Raw genomic sequence first — 26,541 nt, 5'->3', positions numbered from 1 at the left:
CCCCAACTCTCTCAGCCTTTCTTCATAGGAGAGGTGTTCCATCCCCCTGATCATTTTCGTGGCCTCCTCTGGACCCACTCCAACAGGTCCATGTCTTTCTTATGCTGAGGGCTCCAGAGCTGGACGCAGTACTCCAGGTGGGGTCTCAGCAGAGCAGAGTAGAGGGGCAGAACCACCTCCCTCGACCTGCTGGCCACGCTGCTTTTGATGCAGCCCAGGGTACGATTGGCCTTCTGGGCTGTGAGCGCAGATTGCTGGCTCGTGTCCCACTTTTCATCCACCAGTACCCCTGAGTCCTTCTGGGCAGGGCTGCTCTCAATCCCTTCATCCCCCAGCCTGTATTGATACTGGGGGTTGCCCCGACCCAGGTGCGGGACCTTGCACTTGGCCTTGTTAAACCTCATGAGGTTCACACAGGCCCACTTCTCCAGCTTGTCCAGGTCCCTCTGGATGGCATCCCGTCCCTCTGGCGTGTCGACCGCACCACTCAGCTTGATGCCATCTGCAAACTTGCTGAGGCTGCACTCGATCCCACTTGATCCCATCTTCTTATTATATTCTTACAAGCAGCCTTCCATCTTAATTTGATCCCTCAAATAATGACCAGCTTTCTTTAGAAGGCAACTGAATCTCCAGTAAAGTATGTACACCTTTTCTGTGTCCATACTACGTCTCCTACAGCACCCAAGCAGACATTAGAGGACACTGGGTTTGCATAAATATGGACTATATCAATAGACTTGCTTACTAAATTCTAACAGGAGAAGAAAATCAGTTTAACTTCATTGTATCTTCACAGACTGAACAATACTGGCAGGAGACAGGGAAAGTTTTTTCTATTAGGCTGAATGGCAGAATTTAAATCCAACTAATTTTTAAAAAGTATTGTGTTATCCTGCCATTATTTGCTTTTTAAAAAAAAAATTAATTATCAATGTGTATTAGCTAAACACTAAAAGTATAAAATTTCATTTTGAAATTGCAGTAATATCTACAACTACAATAGATCATAATTTAAAATTAGATTACAAATGTTGGCTTCATTGTTTTTTCTAAGGTTACCATTGAAAAACAGATTGTCTGAATATTAATAAACTCATGTAGCCACTAGCAATACTCAGGTACTTGAAGTTAAAAACACATAAGAGCCTACATAGGCTTAACAGATACTCACTTAGTATAAAATATTTGTAACACCAAGAATGGTTTCAGCACTAACAATAATATATAATAAGCAGTAATCCAATGCATTCACGTATTTATTGAGAAACGTTATAAGCAGAACAGTATTTTTTATTCCATTAGGAACTTAAGATTGGGCCTTCAGGAATGTGTTCTTAACAGACTTTAATGACCAGAGGAGAATAAACATTAGGACAGAAGGTAGGCAACAATGCAATCCTGAATCATCTTGCTCAGTTACTGTTTAGCTCATAGATATCTAAGTACCACAGGTGCACCTTACCACCTGTCCTGGCAAGTCTGAGCAACTTTGCACCTAATTTCTAAACCTAATTAGTACCTAGAAAATGGACATCTACTTGATCATCATTTTCATCCTTGAAGGCACTGACCCGGTAGGTGAGCGAACAGCATACCTAACGCCTCCAGGATTGCACTCTATATAGAATAGAGCATTAACCTCTGTTTATGTTTGATAACCTATAGCCAAGGGATTAGGACAATTTTTGAGGGATGTGGAAAAAGTGGTTTTGCTCCCTCTCAGGCAGAAGAGAATTTAGCCTGAAAGCTGCAAAACCAGAATGACTTTTATAGGTGTGGTGTTATTGTAGTAAAGCATGTTAAGATGTAGTAAACTAGTCACGTCTTTTTCCTTAAAAACATCAATCTGAGCAAGACTGTAGAAATGCCATACAAGTTGGAAGACTTCTAAACAATGAGATTGTTTGACCAAATAGAGTTTGAGAAACACAGATTTATTTCTGGTGCTCCATGTTTTCCATCCTGCCTTTTTTCCAAAACAGGCGAACATGCTCAGGGTACAGAGAAAAATTTAAAAATTAAAAAAATGTAGGCACACTCAACTACTCAGAAAATAAGAAAAGCTAATAAACACACCTATTTGATGTTCAAACCTGGACTGTAAGTAAAGGGTAGCCTCTGCAAAACTCAACTTCGGAACAGTTAGTCTGTATTTACCAGCATTTACACTTGACTGCCCTACTGAATGCTGTGATTCCACCAAGCTGTTCAGAGGCAAATTAAATAAGAATACAACTTCTTAACCAACCAAATGCTTCCTTTAAATTGCCTATGAAATCTTGTGTTTACAAAGCATAGAACTTATACATATAGCAGATACTTTCTGCCAATATATAGATGTATCAAGCTATCATTATAGCTTTATAGATATATATTGTTATATATCATCTGCTCCTGTAAAGTTACTTATGAGAGCCTGACATTTTTAGAGTGCGTAATATATTTGGTCTGAAAAATAACTTGAATGTAAGAAATATGATATATCTTACAAACAGTTTAAAAAAAATATCCACAACAAATCTGGTTTTATCCAAATAAATCCTATTACCCACTAGTTAAATGCTAGGTGAATTAAGGCATATAACGTTGCCCCACTGAAGTTGTTGGGATGAGTGTGCAATAAATTTAGCATTTGACTAGAGGCTTAGCTAGAATGTGCTCTTAACCCTAACCCTTCCCCTTCAAAAAAAGCATTTCACCAATACCAGTGTAATGTAAACATATTTTACATGTTTATATAAATATATTCCACTGGCAATGTTCCACATAGATAAATGTATTTATTATCTAGTCTTTGACCATACTTCCATAAGGAAACTTGGTTTTGATTTGCCACCAGTCAGGTAGCATATTTCTGCCTATGTTGTATTAAGCCATCTGGCTAAAAAACAAACAAACAAAAAAGTCACATCTGCAGTTACTTAGTAGATTGTAATCTACAAAGACTGTCAAATCTTTGGAATCGCTATGCATAAAAAGCAGTGTAAAACATGATATGTTTATAGTCAAATTACTGTTTGTTTGGTGTTCAAGTGCTTCACAAACATATGACCTATCATCAGATGAGATTTTAGGTTGGATTTGGAAAAAAAAAAAGGATAAGAGCAAAGCGATTTTGTATATATTTTCCTTGAAATAATTAATCTGACACAGAAATATCCCATATGTTACATAGAGAACCAATATCTGAAGTTTTCTTGCCAAATTTGCAGTAAAGAAATCCTGATACTCAGAACTGTGAGTCTGTAACACAGCTGCAGCTAGCATTTTCTTTTTCACATTTGAAGTTAATAAAGAGTTTTAAGATTATGAATAATTTTCAATTGCTTCAAATCTGCAGTGTACACCAAAACCTCAATTATTTCAAGAAAATGCTCTTTAAAAAATTCTTCAGTAAATTTGGTTTTACTTATGCTTATTGATAGCATGGAGAATATTTCCCCTCCCCCTCAGCATTCAACTGCAACACTCGAGCTCTTTCAAACTTTAAACTTTCCAGATTAATTTTCTCAGAGAAGTTTACAGCTTTAACAGGATTAAGACGACTAAAATTTATCAAATGTCATTAGTTTCAGAGAGTCCCTTTGAGATGCACAGTCCTACACATTTAGGACACATTAACTAGTTCAGTATGAAAGAAATTAGATTTTCCTTGTACTTACAGTCCACTTTCATTTTAGGAGTTTTTGGTGGAAGCATTCTGTCCTCTAGCTATAGACAATCTAAAATAGTTCTCAAAAACTGAAAAGCACATTTCAGAGTTTGATATCTGATTGTACAGATAACCCTTAAATGTTCATTTTTATTAACTGAATTGCATTTCAATGATGTTTAAACGAATTTTATTTCATATGCAACATAAGGTGACTTCCTAGTATAGGATTATTAATAGTGCCAAAATCAAATAACTACCATATTACTGGCTCTCAACCTATTTGCTAGACCTGAGACTCTCTGTAAATAACAACACTTCCACAAATTTATGTGCAACAACTTGTTGATCCTCAGACCAAAATACAATAGTATGTCTTTAAGTTGTCTCCGTTGAGCTATAGGTCATAGTTCATAACCAAATGTCTACTTTTAAAGACACTCATACTAACACCCACACATGGAAGGTATAAAGCTATTTGTCAGAGAAATTTGCTTCACGAAGCATAACTGTTAAACACGCCCAGAAGTCTTCTCAGAAATGCCTCTGTAAATTTAAGAGTCATTATTTCCCTTCACCTCCATTTGAATAACGACTCTCATAAATTTGCATAGCAACCCTTCACTTGAAGTATCAGGATCATATCTTCCCTGCAAGCAAAACAGCCGAACAAAGGTGCAGATAGCCACTCCAATACTCCAACACACCTGGAGTCCTGCGTCCAGCTCTGGAGCCCTCAGCATAAGAAAGACACGGACCTGTTGGAGCGGGTCCAGAGGAGGGTCATGAAAATGATCAGGGGGATGGAACACGTCTCCTATGAAGAAAGGCTGAGAGAGTTGGGGGTGTTCAGCCTAGAGAAGAGAAGGCTTCGGGGAGACCTTCTTGCAGCCTATCAGTACTTAAAGGGGGCTTACAAGACAGATGGCGGCAAACTTTTTAGCAGGGCCTGTTGTGACAGGACAAGGGGGAAGGGCTTTAAACTACAGAGGGATAGATTTAGACTAGATAGAAGGAAGCAATTTTTTACGCTGAGGGTGGTGAAACCCTGGCACAGGTTGCCCCGAGAGGTGGTGGATGCCCCATCCCTGCAAACATTCAAGGTCAGGTTGGCCGGGGCTCTGAGCAACCTGATCTAGTTGAAGATGCCCCTGCCCCACGGCAGGGGGGTTGGACTAGATGACCTTTAGAGGTCCCTTCCAACCCAAACTATTCTATGAGTCTATGATTCTAATTAAGGTTTTATTTTCACCTGTTGAGTATAACAGTTATCTCTTGTGGCAAACTTCTGTCAAGATAAAGCAGTCCACACAGTATTTCCATTAGGAGCTTCATCTATACATCCTTCTGTTAGGACTGTCACTAACATCTTCTGTGATAATTTGTAAAATATCAGTTATGTTATGGTAACATGATGAGGCTTAATTCTTCTCCAAGTTCTCTTATAATACACAGTTGTCTGTACAGTCTAGAGATTCAGGAAAACTTTATCTGTGCACTTAGTTACAGGTTGTTTATATAGCATGGATGAAAAGCTGTACAACTGCAGAAGCGAGGTATGTCGTCACAAGCCTCAGAATAATAGAGCCATTAAGAGTCATCAAAACGAAGGTGAGAAGAAAGAGTAGCCCTGTTTCTAATGTTACAGAAAGACATACTTCCGCAATGTTGCTAGCATTGAATAAGTCCTTTTACAGATCATGATAAAGACAGTTCTGAGTTCCAAATTACAAGAAATTGAACTTACTGAAGTTATCTTCCAGACTCAGCCATATTTTGAGTGACTTATTTTAACTCCTGAAAAAAAAGATTGATTTTTGCTCTTGAAAGGAACTGATATAGGAAAAAAAATGTTGAAAAGTACTCAGAAAAGACATTTGGTCCAGCCTTCAGTATTTATTCAATAAAACCAGCAATATTTAATTTTATTTATTCAATAAAAGCCCACTGAATTCAAGAGGAGGGGATGAGCGAGAAAGACACCTACAGTACCGTGGTTTTACATTTTTTAAAAATGCTTGTAATGGAACGAAAAAAGGAATAACTTGTCTCTAACTGCAGATATATTAGAAACTAATATCCTTTAATATCTTGCTTTGATAATTCCTTACACTCCTCTCTTATCCAGGATTTAAGTACAAGGAGAAAAGCAACTAAAAATTCTTTGGCCCCCAAAAAGTGGAAACAGAGATAGCAAAAGGATAATGGTTACATGATATTTGACCTCTATCCAAAGTTAATGAAAATCTTGTTGTAAGAGTCAGGAGGACAGATGAAAGATCCAGTCAAGTGATGTTTGAGGCTGACCCAGGTATCATGGAAAAAGACGACTGAAGTCTCTCTACTTGGAAAGAGAGAAAAGATCAGCGGTCTGCAAAGATCTAAAGATATTTTAATAGTATAAAATGTATTTGTTTCTATGTCAATATAAAATATATGATTCAGACATGTAAGTCACAAAGCAGTAGTGGAGTGCTTTACTCCACAATTAGTTAGAAGTTAACAGACATCTAAAATACAGAAGATTATATTAGATCATCCAAAATGACAGTTTTTTTCAAAAAGACAGAAAGCGGTAATCAATGAGTTGAAACACTGGACCCTTCCCTGAGAGGGTCAAGGGCTATAAAGTAAAGCAGAAGAATGGGAGGTGAATCCAAGATGGACCTCAGGAGGATTCCATGAAAGAATCTGCTGTAAAAGCAAGCATATTTTATTCAGACTAAGAAAGCTAAATGGATCATGAAAGCATCTCAGCAGGTTAACACAATACAAGGACAGAGCGAGCACTTTTAGATTTGCTTGTAGTAAAAACATAGTTTTTTTCATCTCTTTTACAAATATTTGTAATTGGTAACAGCTACACTGAATGTGTTAGAGAGATGTAAATGTATCTTAGCATTCCGGACCCCAGAGAGTTATGATTCATGCATCTAGCTTACTGAAGCACTCATGTGAAGCTGAGCTTTCCAGGAAATTTCCCAAGGGACGACACGAGACAAGCCTCCCACTCATGCTGCATGGCTAGTTCTGAGAAGGGGCATTGCAAAAGTAAGAGAAACAAGTATTTTCAAAGGATCAGTGGTGGCTAGTAAAGCCCTAAGTCATGTAGCATGAAAAGAGACTGCCAGCAAACACCAAAATCCCCAGGGAACAAGCCACAAAAAAGAAACAACGCTCCTGGTTACAGAACGAGCAGAAGCACAGACAAGATCTGCAACAGGAATACACAGCAAATATTCACAAGAGAAAGAGATGATCTGTTTGCCGAGCAATTTTTCCAAGGAATAACATAAAAAGTCTGCTATGGCCTATATCCTCAAACCAGCCCTATCACCATGAGCCAACTGACAGCCAGAGGAAGGAAATAAACTTTAAGCATCCAAAACAAATAGAAAGCTGCCTGAAAATGAAATTGGATGTCTCCTGGCTGAGGAAAACAAACTATAAGAAAATGAAAAATCATTTGTCTTACTGCTACATTTGCAGTTTAAAAATTATATTCAGAAACTATTATGTTATAGACTTTTATCCTGAGCCTGCATCATTCATTTTTGTCTTTATGATTTGGACGAAGGAGTAGAGAGAAGGCTTCTTAAATTTGCAGGTGAAGACAATACGAGTGCTTGGGGGAGGTACTTCAAACATACCAGAAGACAGATTTGGAACTAAAAAAGTCACGGACACACTTGAGAAATGGGAGATTTAAAAAAAAAAAAGTTTAATAATGGACAAAGGCAAAATCCTACACGTAAAATTTCATCGGTAAAATGGATAAGACAGAGGTGAAAAACCCATAATGCAGCAAAGGATTTTGGGAGTTACAGTGAATCACAAGCTGAACATGTATCAACCATCTCCTGCTGTTGTGAAAAAAAGAAAACACTGAACTGCTATGTATTGTTTGAAAGACACACGAAACTTTTTCCAGTCTTCTGGCAACGGTGAAGCTTCACGTTGAGCCCTGTGTCAAGCCTGGGCACAACAATTCCAGAAGGAGCCAGATCAGTTGGAAGGAGCCCTTTAAGGAGAATTATCAGAGCATGGAACAAATAAAAAAAGAGGATCTGTATGAGGGGTGTTTGGGGTTTTTTTTGCTTAGCTGATTTTCATTAAGTTAGGTAATGCAAGAGGATACAAGGATAAACAATTTAAAATATATCTAAAGTCTGAATAAAAGCATTTCCACAACACTTGCTTTTACATTCTTATTTCTTTTTTGTCTGTACACAGGTTTGAAGATAAGCAGGTTACAGAAGTTCCATACTCCTAATGTGTTTGTTAAGACTTTGCTGCGTTTTTTACTACTACTACAGATCTTTCTGCAAGCTTTTTCTTTTTATATTACTTGTGAAAAATTTAAAAATATATCAAATATTTTAAAAAATCTTCAAATACAAGTCATTATCGTGCACGCACACAGATACACACGTGTATAAACACACAGAAAAAGAGCACTTCCCTGTGAGTCCAGGGTCTGTACATAGAATATTTGACAGCCTCAATGACGGGTCCCCCCAGGCTGACAGGCCAGATAATTGCAGATAATTGAGATTCCTTCATGTTACTCTTTTGTCCTTTTTTACAGTTGCATTAACCAGATCTCTTCGTAGTCCCGAACAATCCCTAGGTGCTACAGCAATTGCTTACATGGAAAAAAACATTAGGAAAGTATTTTATGAACTACCATTGACTCTTGCAACTTCACAAACTCTAAAAAGGAGAAAACTGTGAGGAATGCTATTCATTCACTGACCTCCATTTGGAAACAAAACATTTTAGTGGGTGTGTGAGGGTTATATGTACAGAATATTCTCATTTTGTAAGCAGGCACAAATCAGTTCTGCTTGTGCTCTGGGCCAGCCCAAAGCTGTGTGCGAATACCATCCACAAGCTCCACAGCTCTTTAGTTTCAGCTCAGCACTGCGCTAATATGGCCACAAGCAATTCCAGATCAGAACTGGCACCTAGTCCAGCAAGATTTGTTATGACTGCCTGCAGAAATACCTTTTAGGCGTATTTGCTAAAAACCTACTGCACGTTGGGGACATAGTCCTTTCTCTCATCAAAAGCTGGCAATGTCTACCCCAAATTTTTCAGAAAAATGGCAGGACCATAAAAAACTCAAGATCGGCTCTCTATTTGGTTAGAACTGATTACAGTACAATTGCTTTATGGTTAGCGCTCGTACACAGAGCTGTATTTTAAGACAGCCTACAGCTCCAGTCCTAAAATAAACACAAATAAAATACCATCACGCTGAGTATGAAGGAAGACTATGTTCACATAAGCAGGCCTCAGAATGCAACTCTGAAGACAGCTCAGTCTGAAGAGATAACATTTGCCTGCTATTTTTGGAGGTCGTTTGCTGCCTTCAAAAGTATGCTTCATCTGCTACAGCAAACCAAGCCATGCAAATGAACATACACATACAGTCCTGGACACTATTTATTTGAATTTCACCTTGAATTTCCTTAATATCTTTAAAGATTCAATGCCAAAATTTAAATCTGGGACCAAGACAGAGGTCTTGGTTATTTAAACCATATATTTAAAGATACTTGTGTTCAGTTGTCAGGTTGGGGTAAGGGAGATTGTTGCTCTTTTAGTTTACACAGAACACAGATTTTGGGGGGACAAAGTCCAGTCTTGTTAATGCATTTTCTAGCTGGGGAAAAAAAAAATAAATTAAAAAGGGTGATTTACTGGCTGTGACTGTTTGAATCATATCACTTCATATTTCTTACCAAGACTCAGATCTGAAAAAAATTCTACACATTTACCATTTTGGATGTAGTCCCACCTAAGTTCAATCTTCAACATAACCTTTACGTGACTGAGAGGCCAGATATTAGACCACCTTTCTATCCTACTGCCTCTGAAACTTGCTCAGTTTTCAAATGAGCGGCCATGCTTATTGGGACACAAATTTGGGAGTCTTAGGTACTGAAGCCCATTAAAATCAATGGGAATACTTCTGGGCACTTCTGAGATGTCCAGTCAGGTTACTGTTAGTGTTGTATTAGCTGCTCTTGGAGTGTGAACATGTTCATTAATATGTTTATGACTGTTGAATTAAGTGATGAGTAAATAATGTAGCAAAAAGTCTGAGAATGATACGGTTTCTATTATCTCCTTGAAAAGGATTTATTCACTTTTTAACACAGGCTGTCATAACTGCTATAGCAGTTACGAAAAGCCCTTTTGTTTACTTTACCAGCAGCAGAGTTGAGCGAACCACCTTCACTGAAAAGTCTGCAATATAAAATTCATCCTACCTTTAGCTGTACTAGATGCACATCCACATGCTTGCTATCCGAGTCCTGCTGGACAGAGTAGGTCAGATCCCTGACTCTTTCAGACGTCATCCGAAGCCAGGTCTCAATTTCTGGCAAGTGGAGAACAATCTTCCAATCGGCCCCAGTGTGCAGGGGAGGTGGCTTTTCATACTGCTGGCCGGAATCAAGCTCCTTCATGACATCCTCTTCCCCATCTTGTTCCACTGTAGGAGTCATGTTTATAAGCATGGGAGATGCATCAGATGGCATGGGATCCAGTTCTTGTGTCCTCATGGGAGAAAGTGCTACATCCATGGCTAACATGGGAAAGTCTAAATCATAATTCTTTTCAAAGTAGCTGCAAAGATAAAAAGAAAAAAGATTGCTGTTATGAGACCAAATTTTGCAAAAAAAATGTTCACAAGACAGGGAGTAAATGGCAACGTCTGAGAGGTATCGTACTTTTAAATAAATTCTTCACCCTGCATATCTACACTAGAAGTTCAAGAATAAATTTTTCAAATTAACTTTGTCGATTTGAACAAACAAGTTCTTTGAGAAAAATAACAAATACAGCATTTCTTTCATTGTAGACAATCACCTTGGAAATGACAGTTTTCATTGATGAAAAATACATTCTACAACTGCAACATAAATAAACTGAGCATTGACAAAGCTAGCAGAACTTTACTGAACTCCATGAGTTAATGTAGGACTGGTGTTTGTAAATGAGCACGTATTAGGACATATTCCTTGGCCTGAGATTTATGACTAAACACAAAATATCTCAAGTTTTATTCAAATTTCCCAACTGTCCACTCGACTATTGATCACGTACAACAAAAATTTTGAAGGCAAATTTGAAGGAACTATTGAGGACACTTGGTTGATCTGTTGTAGGCAGATTTCAGTTTTGAAGTTAAAATTCTTGTAGTTTTGTTAGATTAAGAACTGTTGCAATAAGCAACAACTCTATCAAAACTTATAGATAAGAATTCCAAATATCAAAATATGTACCTAAAATTAAAACATCATTTTACGGAAGTGGCTTTATTAAGCCCAAAAGCTGTGTCATCAATATACACTTACAAGGTTCACTGGAAAAAGTAAATAAGTAAAACATTTCAACTTTGTACCTCTTTCTCTGTACACTCTAGTTGTATGTAATACGGAAGGCTGCCGTAAACCCTATGCCCTGGAAAAAAAATAATCTACTTAACAGCATGCACCTGGTTTGGAGATAAGTACCTAAAGCATTATGAAAACCTTCATTCAGTAGGAGATGTATTTTTTACCTAATTTTGGAGAGATTCAAATTTGACACATGCCTGCCTTTGACATACAACTTCACTAAGCCTTATACCAGCACTTACGTGTTTCTTCAATACTTTGCAACCCTAAGCTATATTCAGTAAGTCTACATTAAGAGAGTCAGGAAGATTAGGTCCTTTAAAGCTGTTTTATCTTTGTTTTAACCAATGCATATTAGAAATACTTCAAATACATTTTAATAACTTTTGCTTGTGTTCCTTTTCCATAGTGCTACAACTGCAAATGACTCTGTTATGCAGCTATTAATTTGGGCAACATTCCAAGTTTTTACAGTTTGACTTTTTTTTCTATAAAGACTGCATTTTAGCTTTTAGCATAATAGCTATAAGATTGCAGAAAAGAAACCACTGCCTTTCATTATTAAATCAGCTACACTGTGACTACCGAGTTATATTTCTAAATATTTCAAGTGCAGTCTCAGCATCCAGAGACCACTCCTGCAGGCAATGAGAGCACCAAAGAAGTGTTCAAACACCAGTCTACTTCTCGTAGCTGGGAATGACAAAAAAATTAAATTTAATGTTAATTTGATTTTATTTCCTACCCTGCCACTACTTAGTAAATTATCTTTTGCACATCTATCACCCCCACAAAACAATATTTAGAATGGATATTAAGCTAGTAAATTTTAAATTGGCACTTCAGAACAAAATTTTCTATCAGTGCAATCAAGGAAAGGGAATGAGAGAAGATTCCAATCATTCTCAGTGCCTGCTGTACAATTTCCAACTCTTTCAGTTAGATTTTTTGAAGACTTCAGAATTAAATGGTGTTATGTAAAAAGCTCTGTATCAAGGCTGTATGAAATTAACATTTCAGGATGCTGAGTATTTTTCAAGTCCCTCTCTTTTCACTGCCAGTTTTTCAACTTAGACTCTGTTGCCGTACATACACAAAATACATTTAGATAAATCACTCAGTTTGAAAACATTTTTGTCTTAGACACTGCTGCTCATAGCCGCAGTTTTAAAGCATATAAATCAACTGTTCTAACAGCCAAAACTGTAATTACTTCAAGCATATTCTTTACATTATTTCTGCCTGAAAATGAAATTTTAGTGAAATGCATGTGGTCCTTATTTCTGCATGTTTATCGTTAATGAATTAAACATGCCTACCAGCAAAAGAGTTGGTCCTGAATCATTAAATGATACAGAAACACAGGAAGTGCAGCACTTGCTTAGTAGTTTTTCCACAAAAAAACTGGCACTCTGCAAGAGTTTTTCAACATGACTCAGCTCTAGCAAGGACACGAAAGCAATTAGCAAACAGAAATTAAAACATGCTCCTGTAGAAGCAAACAAAAGCTAGTCCATGCTGCATGCAGAGCATAGCTCTAGCTTTGATACACTGAGTTTGCAATTAGCAACCATTAGGAACCTGCTGACCTGTTTTTTGTTACGATGTGCTTGACTCTATATACTGGCTCTCCAGCATTACAGTTAATGCCTCCTTAATCCTAGTTGCTCTTAAAGTCAAGTCCTTTGAATCCTTTTCTTTCTGCCAGATCACAACAACTTGCAACACTTCAAGAAAGAGTATGTGGAGAAACTTTAAAATAGATCATTCTTTTCACATTCTTAAAAAAAAAAAATCCTACAAAGGTAATAAAACACACTGTGGATACTAATTAGCAACGTCTGGGAAAGCTTTAAAAAGCCCACAAATGCTTGAAAGGAGAAACTGTTGCAGCTAGAAATTACTGAAGCCAAACACTAGGGCACAGATTCATTAAATTGTTTCTTGGCAGAATAAAAATGCATCATCATCCAACTATGCTGCGAGAAAGGAAAACTGAAAGGTTCTCCTGCGCTCTCCGAGAAAACCGGCACTGAAGCGGCGTGTTCATAGGAGTGCTCTTAAAATCACTGGAGAAAGAGTAACCTCCACCCTGCTATCCCTCCCCCAGCTCCTCCGCAACTGTGGCAAAGCAACATAATTCCCCTGTCACGCCTGCACTGACCTACGAAACGCGCTGGCAAGGCACTGAGAGTGCAGGCTTCAGCCACCCTCATGCTTTGGATATGAAAGCAAAATAGGAAAATCCCTGCCACAGAGGTGTTTTTACAAAGTTCTAAAGTTGAAATACTAAATAGCAAACAACAAGGCCCAGCAACAACAACAAACCTCACAGACATATCTACTTTGAGCAATTTAGGAGTTATAAAGCTTGCCAAAATACTTTTGATCGGAAGTAGGTTCTGCTTTTTGGATTACTGACCACGTGCAAGTTAGACTTCCATATTTCTAACTAGGTCAGCAGCTTGCAGAGGACTACATTCATGAAGTTTAAGACAGCAGCTACTGAAGGTGACTAAATTAGCTGCTCTCCACCCCATTCTCGTATAGACACTTGCATCTATTGTCATCTAGCTATACCCTTTCTCCTCCAATATTTAGGATATTACTTTCATAATGAAACATGGAAGGTGGAAACAGCAAGATGGGGCACGGAAGTCCTTCTTCAGCAGTTCCAGTATTTGCATAACGTGCCATCAGTGAATATGATAAATTTCAGCAAAACCAATTTTAGTTTGAAATTTGAAAAACTGTATTTAAGAACAATATTCCATATACCAAGCCATCACCTAGTGGATTAAAACATTTGCTAAAAAAGATATGAATGGATGATCAAGTTAAACAATACTTTGGGGACATATATTGTAATGTTTGATATTTTAAGTGACTGATTTTAAATGCTGGTCTTAGAGTTTGTTATATTTCTGGATTATTTTTTTTTTTTCCAGATTTTGTGAGATGTACAGATAGTGAATTGTAAACCACTATAATAAGTGTTAGAACACATATTAAAACTGAATACATTTTTTAGAGTTGCTTTTTATATACTACTATGCAAAAATAGTTTTTGAAAGAGGTACAGAAATGATTCATTTCCTTCTAAGCAGGACCTCTATCACCACTGAAGTTCTTTATAAACATGAAAAGCTAAGCTCAGTCTTGTTTTCTACGTCACAAAATCCTGGTAGCATCAATGACAGTTTTAGGTGGGCAAGCAATGCTACATCAGCCTCTAGCTTTCTTCTATACCAAATCCTTTCTGTACCTGGAATAGCTGTAAAAGCTAGATTATTTTAAATTTGCAGGTGAACAGCTGAAAATATATTTTCAAATGTCCCGATCAATAAAAAGTTTGTCTCAATATTTTCAGGGCATAGCCCTATTTTCATCATCACAATCAGAGTAAGAGAGAGTTATGATGCCATTATTTTTAAAAAATACATCTCAAAATATTTGTTTCTGTCACTTCTGAAGCTACTGTTTCAGTCTGCTGAAAGGACACACTTATGAACTATACAACATAGCTACAAGCTTGTACTCTTTCTGGTGGGGGGAAAAGAATAGATGAATTGAGAGTCTTTTTTTGCCTTGTGTTAGTTCTTTATATACAGTTCTATACTTTCATGGATACTTGTATAAAAGGTGAGAGATCCCGTGTAAGCACATGCACACATATGCTTTCTGCCTTCATCTTTAGCAAGTGCATTATGCCTAACAGATGGCTGATTACCTTCCACTAATCACATAGGCAATCTCGCTTTCCCCTGGTTTTCCGCTCAATCAGATGCTAACGTTTTTATGCAAAACATAGAATGTGTGTGTCAACCATAATATAGTTCATCAATCACCACAAGCCTTGAAAGACTTCTCTCACTCATTCTGCTCCCCAATTATTCACATTTTCCTTGTTTATAAAGCGCAGGCCATATTCACTCTGCCAGCTATCAGATCATCCACGTTTTCCTCCAACAGCAGTTGGTTCCTGTCAAACAAAGATTCATGAAGCATTTTAAGCCATACAGTAGTCCAAGCATTGATCAGTGGTGCAGACACTGGGTCGAGTGAATGTTAATAAGCTTTAATTTTTCTTACTGTCACATATTGTTAAAATCAGCCATAAGCACTATACAGCCACCTGTCTGTCAAGTACACAATTCATTTCATTCTCCAAAATGGCCCCAAAAACCCAGAGAAACTCCATCATTAAATAATCATGTCTGCTTGCTGACTTTGAAATCTAATAAAGTAAATTTTAACATCAGATTCAATGAGCTCATTGATGTTGAGTTTTCTTAGATAGATACAGTCAAAATAAATATCTCACACAGCCAAGTTATATTTCCATTCCTTTTCCATTTCAATAGTCTCATGAATTCTCTGCCAAGTTATAAGGCTCATTACATCTTTCCTTGAAAATGCAATCTACTGTATCTGCTGCACAGATAAACTGTGTCAGTACACCAAAAAACTGAACTATATCATGTCAGTAACTACATATAGAGCAACTTGAATTTAATGTCACATTAACACTATCCACACTACACTGGTTCTGTTGCAGATTTCCTACATAATTTAAGAAATACAACAATTTCAAAAAGCTTTCAAAGAACTGAATTCTAAGAAAGCCAATTTAGTTTTTTCTCTTCATATCATTCCCTGTGAACACATTTCAAAAATACCTCCTTTATTATTATGCTACTATTACACCTAAAAATCTGAACAAATTGGACAGGAAGGGAAAAAATTTTCATTTAGCACTGCTGGGCCTCCTACTTGATGTGTGTAGACTCTTAGAAGGTATATCTGATAGGGAATATGATGATGCCTGAACTCCTGCAGGATATAGAAGACCAAAGAGACTTGCACAGTAATACCAATATTAAGCCTGCACATTAATGTGACTCATAATTAAAATTTTTAATGTGACTGACTTAAAGTCCATTAAAAAGTTTACCCCCAAGGCTTTAATGGTAGCAATGCCAGACCACCAATGGTTAACTGCGGAAATTCCACCAGGGATGTCTGAGTTCCTGATTATGTCTATAAATCAGGATTTAAGATTCTGCAATGACCCAGCATGCTCTTTGGTATCTGCTGTTTCGCTTTCTAATACAAGGTGAAGGAAAACATAGAACTGTCAAGGCAAGTGTTTAGTTAGAAATTAGAAATTATCGTGGCAAATTAGGGCAAGTGGAAATTCTACTGGAGGATTTAGCAAAGGATCTGTCTGAAATCGATGGGATAGTAGCAAAGACTATGAAAAAACTAACAGACCACAAGGTCTAGGCATTATATACCCAGGCAATCTGCAAGAAGCCAAGGGTGAAATAGCTAAATTGCTGATTGTGGTGTGCATGACCTTTCACTGGAAACTTCTTTGGTTCTTAGGATACCCATTTTTAAAGAAAGGTTCTGGGGGACTTTTCCACCTGATGTTTATACCAGGAAAATTAGTAGAAACTGTAGCAAAATGAGGCAACACCTGGAAAAGTACCATTTTTTAGAGGAAGAGCCTCCACTGCCTTTGAAAAGCCACGCTATTGGAGTTTTCCAAACAGATCACAAAATGCTTTTGACAAGACCCAATGCCAAAAGCTAAGGGAATCTAAATAGCCACGGGACAAGGAGGAAGGTCCTTGAATGGGCAAATAATTGAGTAAAAGGCTGGAAACAACAGCAATAAATGGACAGTGGAATGGAGAACAAATGGAGACAGAGATCAAAAGCAGAGTTTCACAGAAACCTCTGCTAAGCATGGTGCTTCTCAATAAACTGATAAATGACCTGAAAAGTGGGTGAACAATCAGGTGAAAAGTCTGCAGAAGGTATTGAAATACTGGGGACAAATGTAAACTCTGAGTAAATGCAGAACCTTACAAGACCGAAAAATTGAGCAATAAAATATCAGATTAAACTCACTATAGGCAAATATGAAGTTATGTGTATGAGAAAAAAAACAGTCCTAATTGCATATATAGAATGGCCTCCAAGATGAATGTTACTACTCAAGAGCAATGTCTTGGAAGGAAAACTATCAAAGTTCCATAAAAACCATCAGCTTAATACTCAATAGCAGTCAAAAAAGAAAATCAAACTTTAGGAATATTTGGCAAAGGAATAGGAAATAAAGCAGAAATAAAAAAATAATAGTTACATCACTATATAAATCCATGGTACACATCTGTCATGTTATGTGTAATTCTGGCCCCCTCATCACAAAGGGAATACAGTGGAGCTGGAAAAGGATTCAAAAAAAGGCCACTTGAAGGACAAACAGGAATATGTAATCATCTCTGTTCAAATGCAAACTGAGCAGACTGAGACTCTCAGCCTTGAAAAAAAGGTGACTTAGGAGGATAGGATAGAGGTCATAAAATACCACTTTAACACCATGCTATCCAGAAACTTTAAATTTTGCAGTTTTTCACAACCTAGGTCTCTTCATTCTTCAGAAGAACCCCAACCTCTTGTCAATGCAAGCATTCATTATATTTCCTATGTGCTTTTTGTCCAAAAATCTTTAAAGTGGTAGACCACAATTCCTCTCAGGGTCTTGGTCATTTGCCCAACCACCTTAAATATACCTAAGAAGCTGCTTCAGCCATTCTACTTGCCATGGTTTTTGCACGCGGTTCTCCAAAGGAGGACCTGGAAGATCCAAGCAGGACCCCTTTCAGGTATTCCTTTCAGGAACAACTTGACAAAAGATCCTAACCTGCAAACAGCTTCCTTTTAAAGAAAGCATAACTGAAAATTTCAAACAGCAAACAGTCCTGAACTCACCTCTCTCAAGCCCTCGGTTTATTCAGTGTCTTCAGCTGCTTCAATAAACTCCAAGTCCCTGATCTAATTTCATTTCAGTATATATATAAAGCCACCAGTATGACAATCTATATGAATATAAGCTTTGGGCATCAATCCAGTATACTCATCATATCAACAATTTGCATCTGTATTATCAAGTCCAGGAATGTCATAAACTGTGGAAACTGTACAGTTTTATGCCCCTACGATTAATCAGTGGATTAAAACTGGAAGCAAAGTTTCAGAGAGAGAGTTCACACTTCGAGGTACCAACTATGCATCTTAACACAAGCACCAAGTTTATCTAAAAATATATCCAATAGTTCTAGTCCAGCATTAACTGCAATTATCCTCAAAAAGAACAGCTGGGATGGAAAAAACCAACCAAAAAACTCAACCCTATATTTAACTATTCCTCTGAAATTGAGTATTGAAATTGTCACACTGAGCTTAGAAAGCCACCATGGAGAGAAAGGAATACTTCTTTACTAAAGAAAATATGCCATACATGCTTATGTAAAAACCTAAACACTGTGATGTATAGTGAAGTCTTGCCTGAAACAGTGCATAAAATTTATACGCTCTCAGCACATATCATTTTATATTCTCACTTATGAAAAAGCAGGGAGACTAGCTGGAAATGACCACCATTATGACCACCATTATGAGGTACAAATTCTACACTACAACATGTACAGACATTTAAAACAATTGTGTATTGCCAGACTTGTACAGATAGAACAATGTATTCAGAGAATCAAACATATTGGGGTGAGTAGTTGTGTTTCTTGGCCATTTCTGACTCAGCGCAGGTTTGCCCTGCAGTAAGAAACAGTGACTGGGAGATGATGTGGTGTGAAGAGATTAGCATTAAAAAGGACAAAGACAAATTAGCTGCTTCATATTAATTCATCATTACTTCAGCATCCTTTATTAGCTAAATGCCCTACACCACCTTAGGTTTTTGTTATCCTAATTTTCACTCCAGAAGGTCAGAGCAGTACATAGAAGACATACATAGTGGCAACTTTCATATGCTGATTCAACATACATGTGAGCGGTTGGTTGTTGGTTTTTGGTTTGTGTTTTTGGGTGGAGTTTTTTTTAATCTCCCTGGATAAAGCCATTTTTGTCATTCTAGTGGCCAGTAGCGAGCAAAGCATTTGCAATCGTAACGTAATTTTTCCCTTCACCAGCTACAAAATCCAGATAGTGAAGGATGCAAAATAATTATTCTAGCAAGAAAGCAGTCCCTTGTTCCAAAATTTTTCTCCAAAGAGATAGTGTGAAACATCTTTTAAATTGGAAGACAGCAAAATCAAGATTAGGCTTGGCTGAACACTAGTCTGGATTTAAAATAGTCTTTAAGTATGCACAGAGGCAGGGAGACGTAGGTGAAAACATTCAGAGCTGTTTCACAGAGGATCTGCTTATTCGCTTGTGTGTATACCACCATAGGTCCTTGACTGCCTACCAAACCTGACCCATGTCCAGTCAGGTAGGAGAGCAGAAAGAATCCGCAATTGTTTGTATGCATTTGTACAGACACAATCTTAAACTCTTTAGTCGCTGAGAAGTTTTTTGAAAAGATATCCACCATCAAAATACCAAACAGATTATTTCCACTCCCTAAAACAAAACAATTCACAGACATGACATTTCATTTCGTATCTGTGTGTGTCACTTTCTTGAAGTGCTCATCCACTAGTGGGCACAAGGACTCTACCAAGTGCAGTATGTCAGTACCAAGCTTTTCCAGCTCCAAGCAAGATTACTGTTAATTCTCTCTAAACACAGCTAGCTTGGTAGCTCTCTAGGAGCTGCTGCTGCTGAAATACATGGAAGTCCACTTGTTTTACACTAAATTTTATTCCAATGGTGCATTAAAGGGAATTTCCTCATTTCAACTTCAGGATAAAACTTAACATCTATTAATATTAAAAAACCTAATTTAATTTCAGCTACCTGAAAATATCTTATCAAATCACTCACAGAACCCTATGTCAAGTTTGCTTCTTTAATTGTATATTTACCTGGTGGCTGTGAACAGGGTGCTTTTAACTGAAGGTTAATTGATGCTACAAGACTGATCTGCAATTGTAAATTTGAGATAGAAAAATCCTCACATCAAAAATTTCCCATAAATAACCTCTTCAAATTCTTCGATCAATTAAATTGCTTTTGACATTTTTCATAGGAAAAAAAGAGGGTGAGAGCTTTCTTCCTTGGTTCAAAATTCATTTTATCCAGAATTCAGTTGTCATTTTAGTTTGCTTTTTTCTGACCCCTTTTAAAAAAAAAAAAAAAATCTTCCTTTTCTCCTCCAAAACAGACAAGAACAAAGAAAATTTTTTTCAACAAATATTGGCAGTTAAAAAACACAGTGTTTTGATGCAAATTTCACTGCAAACTTCCAACCAGTCCTGCTCTTCTTCCCAGGAGTTACCTCAAAACCAGTACCCTCAGGATTTCTCCTACAACAGCAGAATGAAGGCACTGCTGTAAGTCTTAGCTCAAAGTTAGGGAAAATAAAAATAATATGTTTCACTGTAATTGCACGCTCCAGTTTCATAATAAATACATGCTAATCACTTACGAGAAATCTTAACATTATTTCAGAGAAAATTATCCAGAGGCTAAACAAGCTTATTCCTTTTTATTATGGAAGTTGATTATGAAAAATTAATTACTTGTATCAAGCAATATGACCTCATAATATATCAGACAAGAAGAACTGGGCAAGGTTATTTTAGCCCATTTTCAAGTTCTATCATTTCTTATCCTCTCATATGTACTGTACAAAGTATGTCAGTCATAGCCAGCCTCTAACTACAATGCAAGTCTTAGATCTTTCTCTAGCAGTCATTCAAGATCATCATTTGGACTTTTTCCTTAAATGAAGGCAGTATTTGATATGTTATAGGTAGAGCAATACTGGATGGTCAGTCTCTCAGTAAAAAAGTTATTATAATAATAATTAAAAAAAAAGAAAGAAAAAAGAAAAATCTACCTGAAGAATTCTTCAGGACACAATATTAGTATGTCAGACCCAACAATGCAACTTCAGGCATTTAAACTGCCACAGCCCCAATCCTAGTGATAAAATAGATCAAAATAGCCATAAGATACACTGCCATTTCTGAAACTTGCTTTGTTACACTGAATTTTAATAATTTTATTATCATAAATAAAGATTTTTTGAAGAAACTGCTACTTTTTGGCATGATGAACAATGCAGCTGCTGAGACCAGAGATCCTGATCCATTTTGGAAATCAGTATTCTGTATTATATGAGACACAACACACTGTGGCTAGCTGACCCTGGAAATTCTCACTGTCATGTAAAGTTTAACTATAAATAATCTAGCTGTTAAATATAATATTTTCAGGCTTGTCCTGGTTTCGGCAGGGATAGAGTTAATTTTCTTCCTAGTAGCTGGTACAGTGCTGTGTTTTGGATTTAGGGTGAGAACAATGTTGATAACACACTGATGTTTTAGTTGTTGCTGAGCAGTTCTTACACTCGTCAAGGACTTCTCAGCTTCCCATGCCCTGCCAGCGAGAAGCTGTGACGTCATGCTCATTATATAAACTGGGGGGAGTTGGCCGGGGGGCGGTGACCGCTGCTCGGGAACTGGCTGGGCATCAGTTGGCAGGTGGTGAGCAATGGCATCGTGCATCACTTGCTTTGTATACTCTTTTATCATTATTATTATTATTTTCCCTTCCTTTTCTGTCCTATTAAATTGTCTTTATCTCAACCCACAAATTTTACTTTTTTTTTTTTCACCAATTCTCGCCCCCATCCCACTGGTGTGAGGGGGGAGTGAGCGAATGGCTGTGTGGTATTTAGCTGCCTGCCGGGTTAAACCACAACAAGGTCTTATCTAGAACACCACAGCTATTGCTTTTTGTCCCAATTTGGGGATTCACAGAAATAGACTAAGCTCTTTGGAGCACAAATTGTTTGTACTAAATTGTATTGAAGGGTTCTGCTCTATTGTTTTGTTTCCTGGTACTATCTAATAACAACAATACATTATCAAATGTGTACATTCAGTTGTTTCAGACATTCAGTTATCACAGTAATAGTGCACTGTAAAATGTTTTCTTCATTTGGGGGATTAATTTTTAATATACACAAAAATAAGAGACTTTCTGTACTACAAGGATGAACCATGGCTTCACTAACTATTTTGCAAACTCTTTCTCTATCACTACTTGGATAAAATCCTGATTCTTGATGTTGACTTACCGGTCACCTAAAAATAGATATCCAGTCATGCTGTGTTATCAGTTGATTGACACCATCACCCAAGATAATGAATACAGTTGCTTTATCCCCTTCCTTTCTATTGTGCAATTTTACAAGGTCATTTATGATTGACTCAGAGCATCAGAAAGGTATTTCCCCAACCCCGGTGCAGATTTATTGTTTCTGGATTATACTAAATGACAGAGACAATTTCATTTTCTCCACATACAATACTATTTTTGTACTCAGAGCTTTCTAGTTTCACCATCACCCATCTTCTGAATACAATCAAAAAAATTACTTTCTCATCTCATTGTACCTTACAAATTTTGGAAGAAAAGCTATGTGATAAACAGTATCAATGGCATCTCTAAAGAGGGTTCAAGCATGTTTCCAACTTCGTTTTGCACCTGAACTCCAGCCAAATTTAAAAATATTGGCAACTGCAGAACTTTATTCTTAAATTCAAAATCAGTTTCAACGACACTGAGGGTGGCCAAGAAATTTTTCAGTATCAAATTCTCTCAGATTTTCATCTCATACACTTTTATGAGTACACAAGTACATAATATGCACCAAGACCATCCACAAGCACAGTTACAGACTGCATCTCCTGAGATAATTAACTCTGATTTTGATCTCTCTTTGATTATTGTTTAACTAAGACCAACTTCATAGAAGTCAATAAAATGAAAGAAATAAGACAGCAGGTTTTCAAGGGCTCTTAAGCTGAACACGGAAAATTAAGGTACAAATGTTTTTACCCTTTTAAGTCATTCTCAATTACCTAACACTGCTTTCTTTTACCATAAACTTGATCAGATAGACCAAAACTAAGTTAAGCTGGAAGAAGAATCCAAATTTTGATGGTTCTGAAACTTTAGGGTACAAAATTATTGCTTCAACACTTTAACTATCTATAAAGATATTAACATAATATTTGTAATATTAGTAGTTCAGTATTAACACTGATGCTTTGGGTAGCTCTGTACAAATGTTAGATATCGTATGTGCTCCAGGAGAGAAACTATCTTTCTGATGTGTTGTTCAAAGCAAAAAAAAAAAAAAAAAAGGAAGCACCTTTGTTTCACAGGGAAACTATAGATTATTGCACAAGATTCTTCCAAGGAAGTTCAATCCTTGAAGAACACATGTATCTTGGAAGGATCAAGGATAAAGGAACCCAAACCTGTTTTTGAAGGTGACTTTTGAATTCCAAGAGCTAAGCATTTGACCAGGAGATAAAAGAAAACAGACAGTGCTGTAAAAAGCAGCACAGATAAAGCAAAAGCGCAAGGACTACAGACTGGAGGAAAAAGAAATAAAAGAAGATCAGCAGGAGCTACAAGAAAATGGGAAGCTTAAATATGGGTGCAAGACAAAAAGATACTAGGGAATAGTTTCAGAAAGCAAAGAATCAGAGTAATAGAAAGGAAATTCAATCTAAAATATAGCTTAGTTGGTCTGAAACAAGAGGAAAAGATCCAAGCAGAAATAAGAGGGGTTTAATTACTATTATTCTGTCAGTTCTAGGAGGAAAAAAGCTTCTAGCAGGTTAAGAACTAAGACCACTGCTTATCAGCATGAACTAGTGTATCACTGCACCGCACTTACCACATAAATTCACCTATATCAACATTAGAGCTTGCACTACCTTGAGCACATTTATCCATGGCACCTTAACGGGATGCCAAGGCAAAAGGAGGCACTTTGCCCCCAGTGAACTGAAGAGGCTTATCTTATCTGAAACTGCAGACAACAGTAACAGAAAGTCTGAAGGAAGAAACTGTGGCACAACAATTATATTGGAAAAAAAAAATCAGCAAGAGGGTAACACCAGAATGAAGGTTTAGTAAAATATAAACATTCAGTGTCCTGCCTGATGGTACTATCTTATTCAACATCCACATGACAAAATATCCAGACTTCAGAGCATACCACCACAAAGAACAGAATATCATCAGACAAGAAATGAATAGGCAGGAGTTTTCACTCATACAGCTCGAGTGGTTTATTGACATATTTTCTACCATGAACAATTCATCCTTACTGTAGCAAAGGAAAACTCTCACCATTTGCCACTGTTCATGAAAAGCAATATGTTCATCCTTTCTGCCAATCAGAACTTCTTTAGGAGAAAAATATTCCTCTTTTAATCTTGCAAGACATTCTTCTCAAAGTCCCACACAATGAAGTGGTAAGATACTTACACAATCCCCCAAATTGCAAATAGGTATAGATACAAATTTTGTTTTAAAGCTGAACTATACCTGTAACTACAAATTGTTAAGAGGGACAGAACTCTCTACTTCCTAAAGGCAAGCAGAGGGGGAAAAACATCAGTACTATTCAGCATCATCTATAAAATTATAAGGATGTTTTCATTGTTTTTATATGGTGCTTTGTTATCACGGGAGGCACCTGCCTATATTCTAGAGCTATATAAGGTGGACTAGATGTTGTTGTGACTGTACTTAAGAAATGGCACGGGAATTCTAGAAGATATGGCTTGAAGCATCAACACTGCTTGAGTGGGAATTGGACTCTGGTTCAGCAAGGAAAGGAAAGGATATAGATTTAAAGCTTGGAGTTCCACTATAGGGAGCAAGGACTCTGAACAGAAGTCCTACTTACTCTGGATACCTTTTTTCTTTCTTCCTGCCTTCCTCGATGATTTTGACTCCTGTGTGAGTGGTTCTATGATAATGGACCAAAGAATCAGCCAAACACAGAGATTTTTCGGTGAGACCCAACAGATGACGATAGGGCAAAGATCACCTTACAATACTCCAAAAAGACCATCTCAAAGCTGACCTTGCACAATGGGTCCTGACCAACATGCACTAGAAGAACAGATATCACAGAACTAGACCACCAGCACAGTAGATTGCAACTTGATTTTTATAGTCATCTGTGGGCTGGCACAGAAGAGAAGGATGGCAGTCTACAGCTGCAAAAGCTACTTGTATATGGGAATAAGCAAGTTTGGATATTTCTGGTTCAGATTCTTGGACCCCAATAACTCAGAAAGCGTTGTCTTTTTTGCCTGCCCCATTATGGCTGGGCTACACTCATTTTGTACAATGAGAATGTACAGAGAGTTATGGTTGTTCATTTGGGTTTATTATTTTTTCTCCTGATATAAAAGGTACATGTAGCATCACGTTCCAAGACTTTTCTGAATGCTTTCAAGCACAGAGGATTCTCCTAGAAATGTGACCAGGGGTTTATGTTTTAATTTTCTAGAGCCAGAAATAATGGTACTAGCCCAAATAAGATCTTAAGATATAATTTGCTACATAAGGGTAGCTTGAGAATGATAGATCTTACCTGTCTGTTGCCACCAGCAGACGTTTGCACCAGCACATTTTATGAATAAACAAGCTGCAAACTCCTTGTTCTCTCCACATATATGGTGTACACTTTTGGTAAATCTGTTCAACTCGCATAATTTTACTATTATTTTCAGAATTGTACTGAACAATTCAATAATATGAATCAATAAACAGAGATGCCATGAAACAGTCCACAGGAGATCCATTCAATTTGCTATGTAATTTAAATTTTAGATCAAGTACCTACAGAAACAGCAGGATCTTAATACATTCTGAAGAACGGAAATACTGATATGAACTAGCATTTCTCTTTGGTTAAATCTCAAGTCAGTATGTATAATTACAGGTACTTCCAGTTCAGAGACTTTTTCATCCTACTACCAAACACGTGTACAGTACATGAAAAAGGAAGAGTATAAATGGGCAGAATGGAGAAATATTCACTTATCCAGAAGAAAGACCTATTGTTTCCAGTGCTATTCTTCACAGTTTTACTCTAGATTTTCTAATTCTGTATGATCAAATTTTGTATAAAAATAAAACGTTTATTATGATGGAATAATACCTACTTCAAAAAACACACTTTCATCATGGTTTTGAACATATTGCTACAAGTCAATCATACGTCTTCAGTTTATGTCTTTTTTTATTAACAGCCATTTTTACTCAGCAAAAGCAAGTTATACAAATAGGCAGAATTTGTTCAGAAAGCTGGGTAAACATACAGCTATGAACTAGACTCATGAAGGAATGGTTTGATATTTCATACATCCAGAATAATGTTATAATGGAAAACTACTAGAAAGTAGAAAAATAATGCGCAGATATTTGAAAATTGTGTGCACTGTACATGAAGATGAATGATAATGATTGCGCTCCCAGATACACTTACAAGAATAATTTTTTTTAAGTGCGCAATGACCGAATTTATGCAAAGTCATGTGGTTCTATATGTGCTTTCCTAACCTTAAATAGCAAATTCTGTATTGAAAAGATTATGCATCTGTTTGTTATATCTAGCTTTTAGTCTGGAAATTGGGATTGAAATTCCATAAGACTCCCCCTCACCAGATGTCACCACTT

The 26,541-nt window shown here is 37.0% G+C and overlaps 1 protein-coding gene across 1 annotated transcript in view; it reads right to left on the bottom strand.

The window, feature by feature from the left end:
• Positions 1 to 13,025, bottom strand: part of AKAP6 (A kinase (PRKA) anchor protein 6) — a 239,706-nt gene extending 226,681 nt beyond the window's left edge. The window contains 2 exon segments of the mRNA XM_009319363.1: positions 9,934 to 10,291; positions 12,654 to 13,025. Of these exon segments, the coding sequence (XP_009317638.1) occupies positions 9,934 to 10,257 (324 nt within the window). The 5' untranslated portion in view covers positions 10,258 to 10,291; positions 12,654 to 13,025.
• Positions 13,026 to 26,541: the final 13,516 nt, after the last annotated feature.

The sequence above is a fragment of the Pygoscelis adeliae genome, unplaced genomic scaffold, assembly GCF_000699105.1.
Source record: "Pygoscelis adeliae isolate BGI_AS28 unplaced genomic scaffold, ASM69910v1 Scaffold71, whole genome shotgun sequence".
Classification (NCBI taxonomy): Eukaryota; Metazoa; Chordata; class Aves; order Sphenisciformes; family Spheniscidae; genus Pygoscelis; species Pygoscelis adeliae.
The sequence above is the reverse complement of the archived record's forward strand: the minus strand, read 5'-3'. Positions and strand labels throughout refer to the sequence as shown.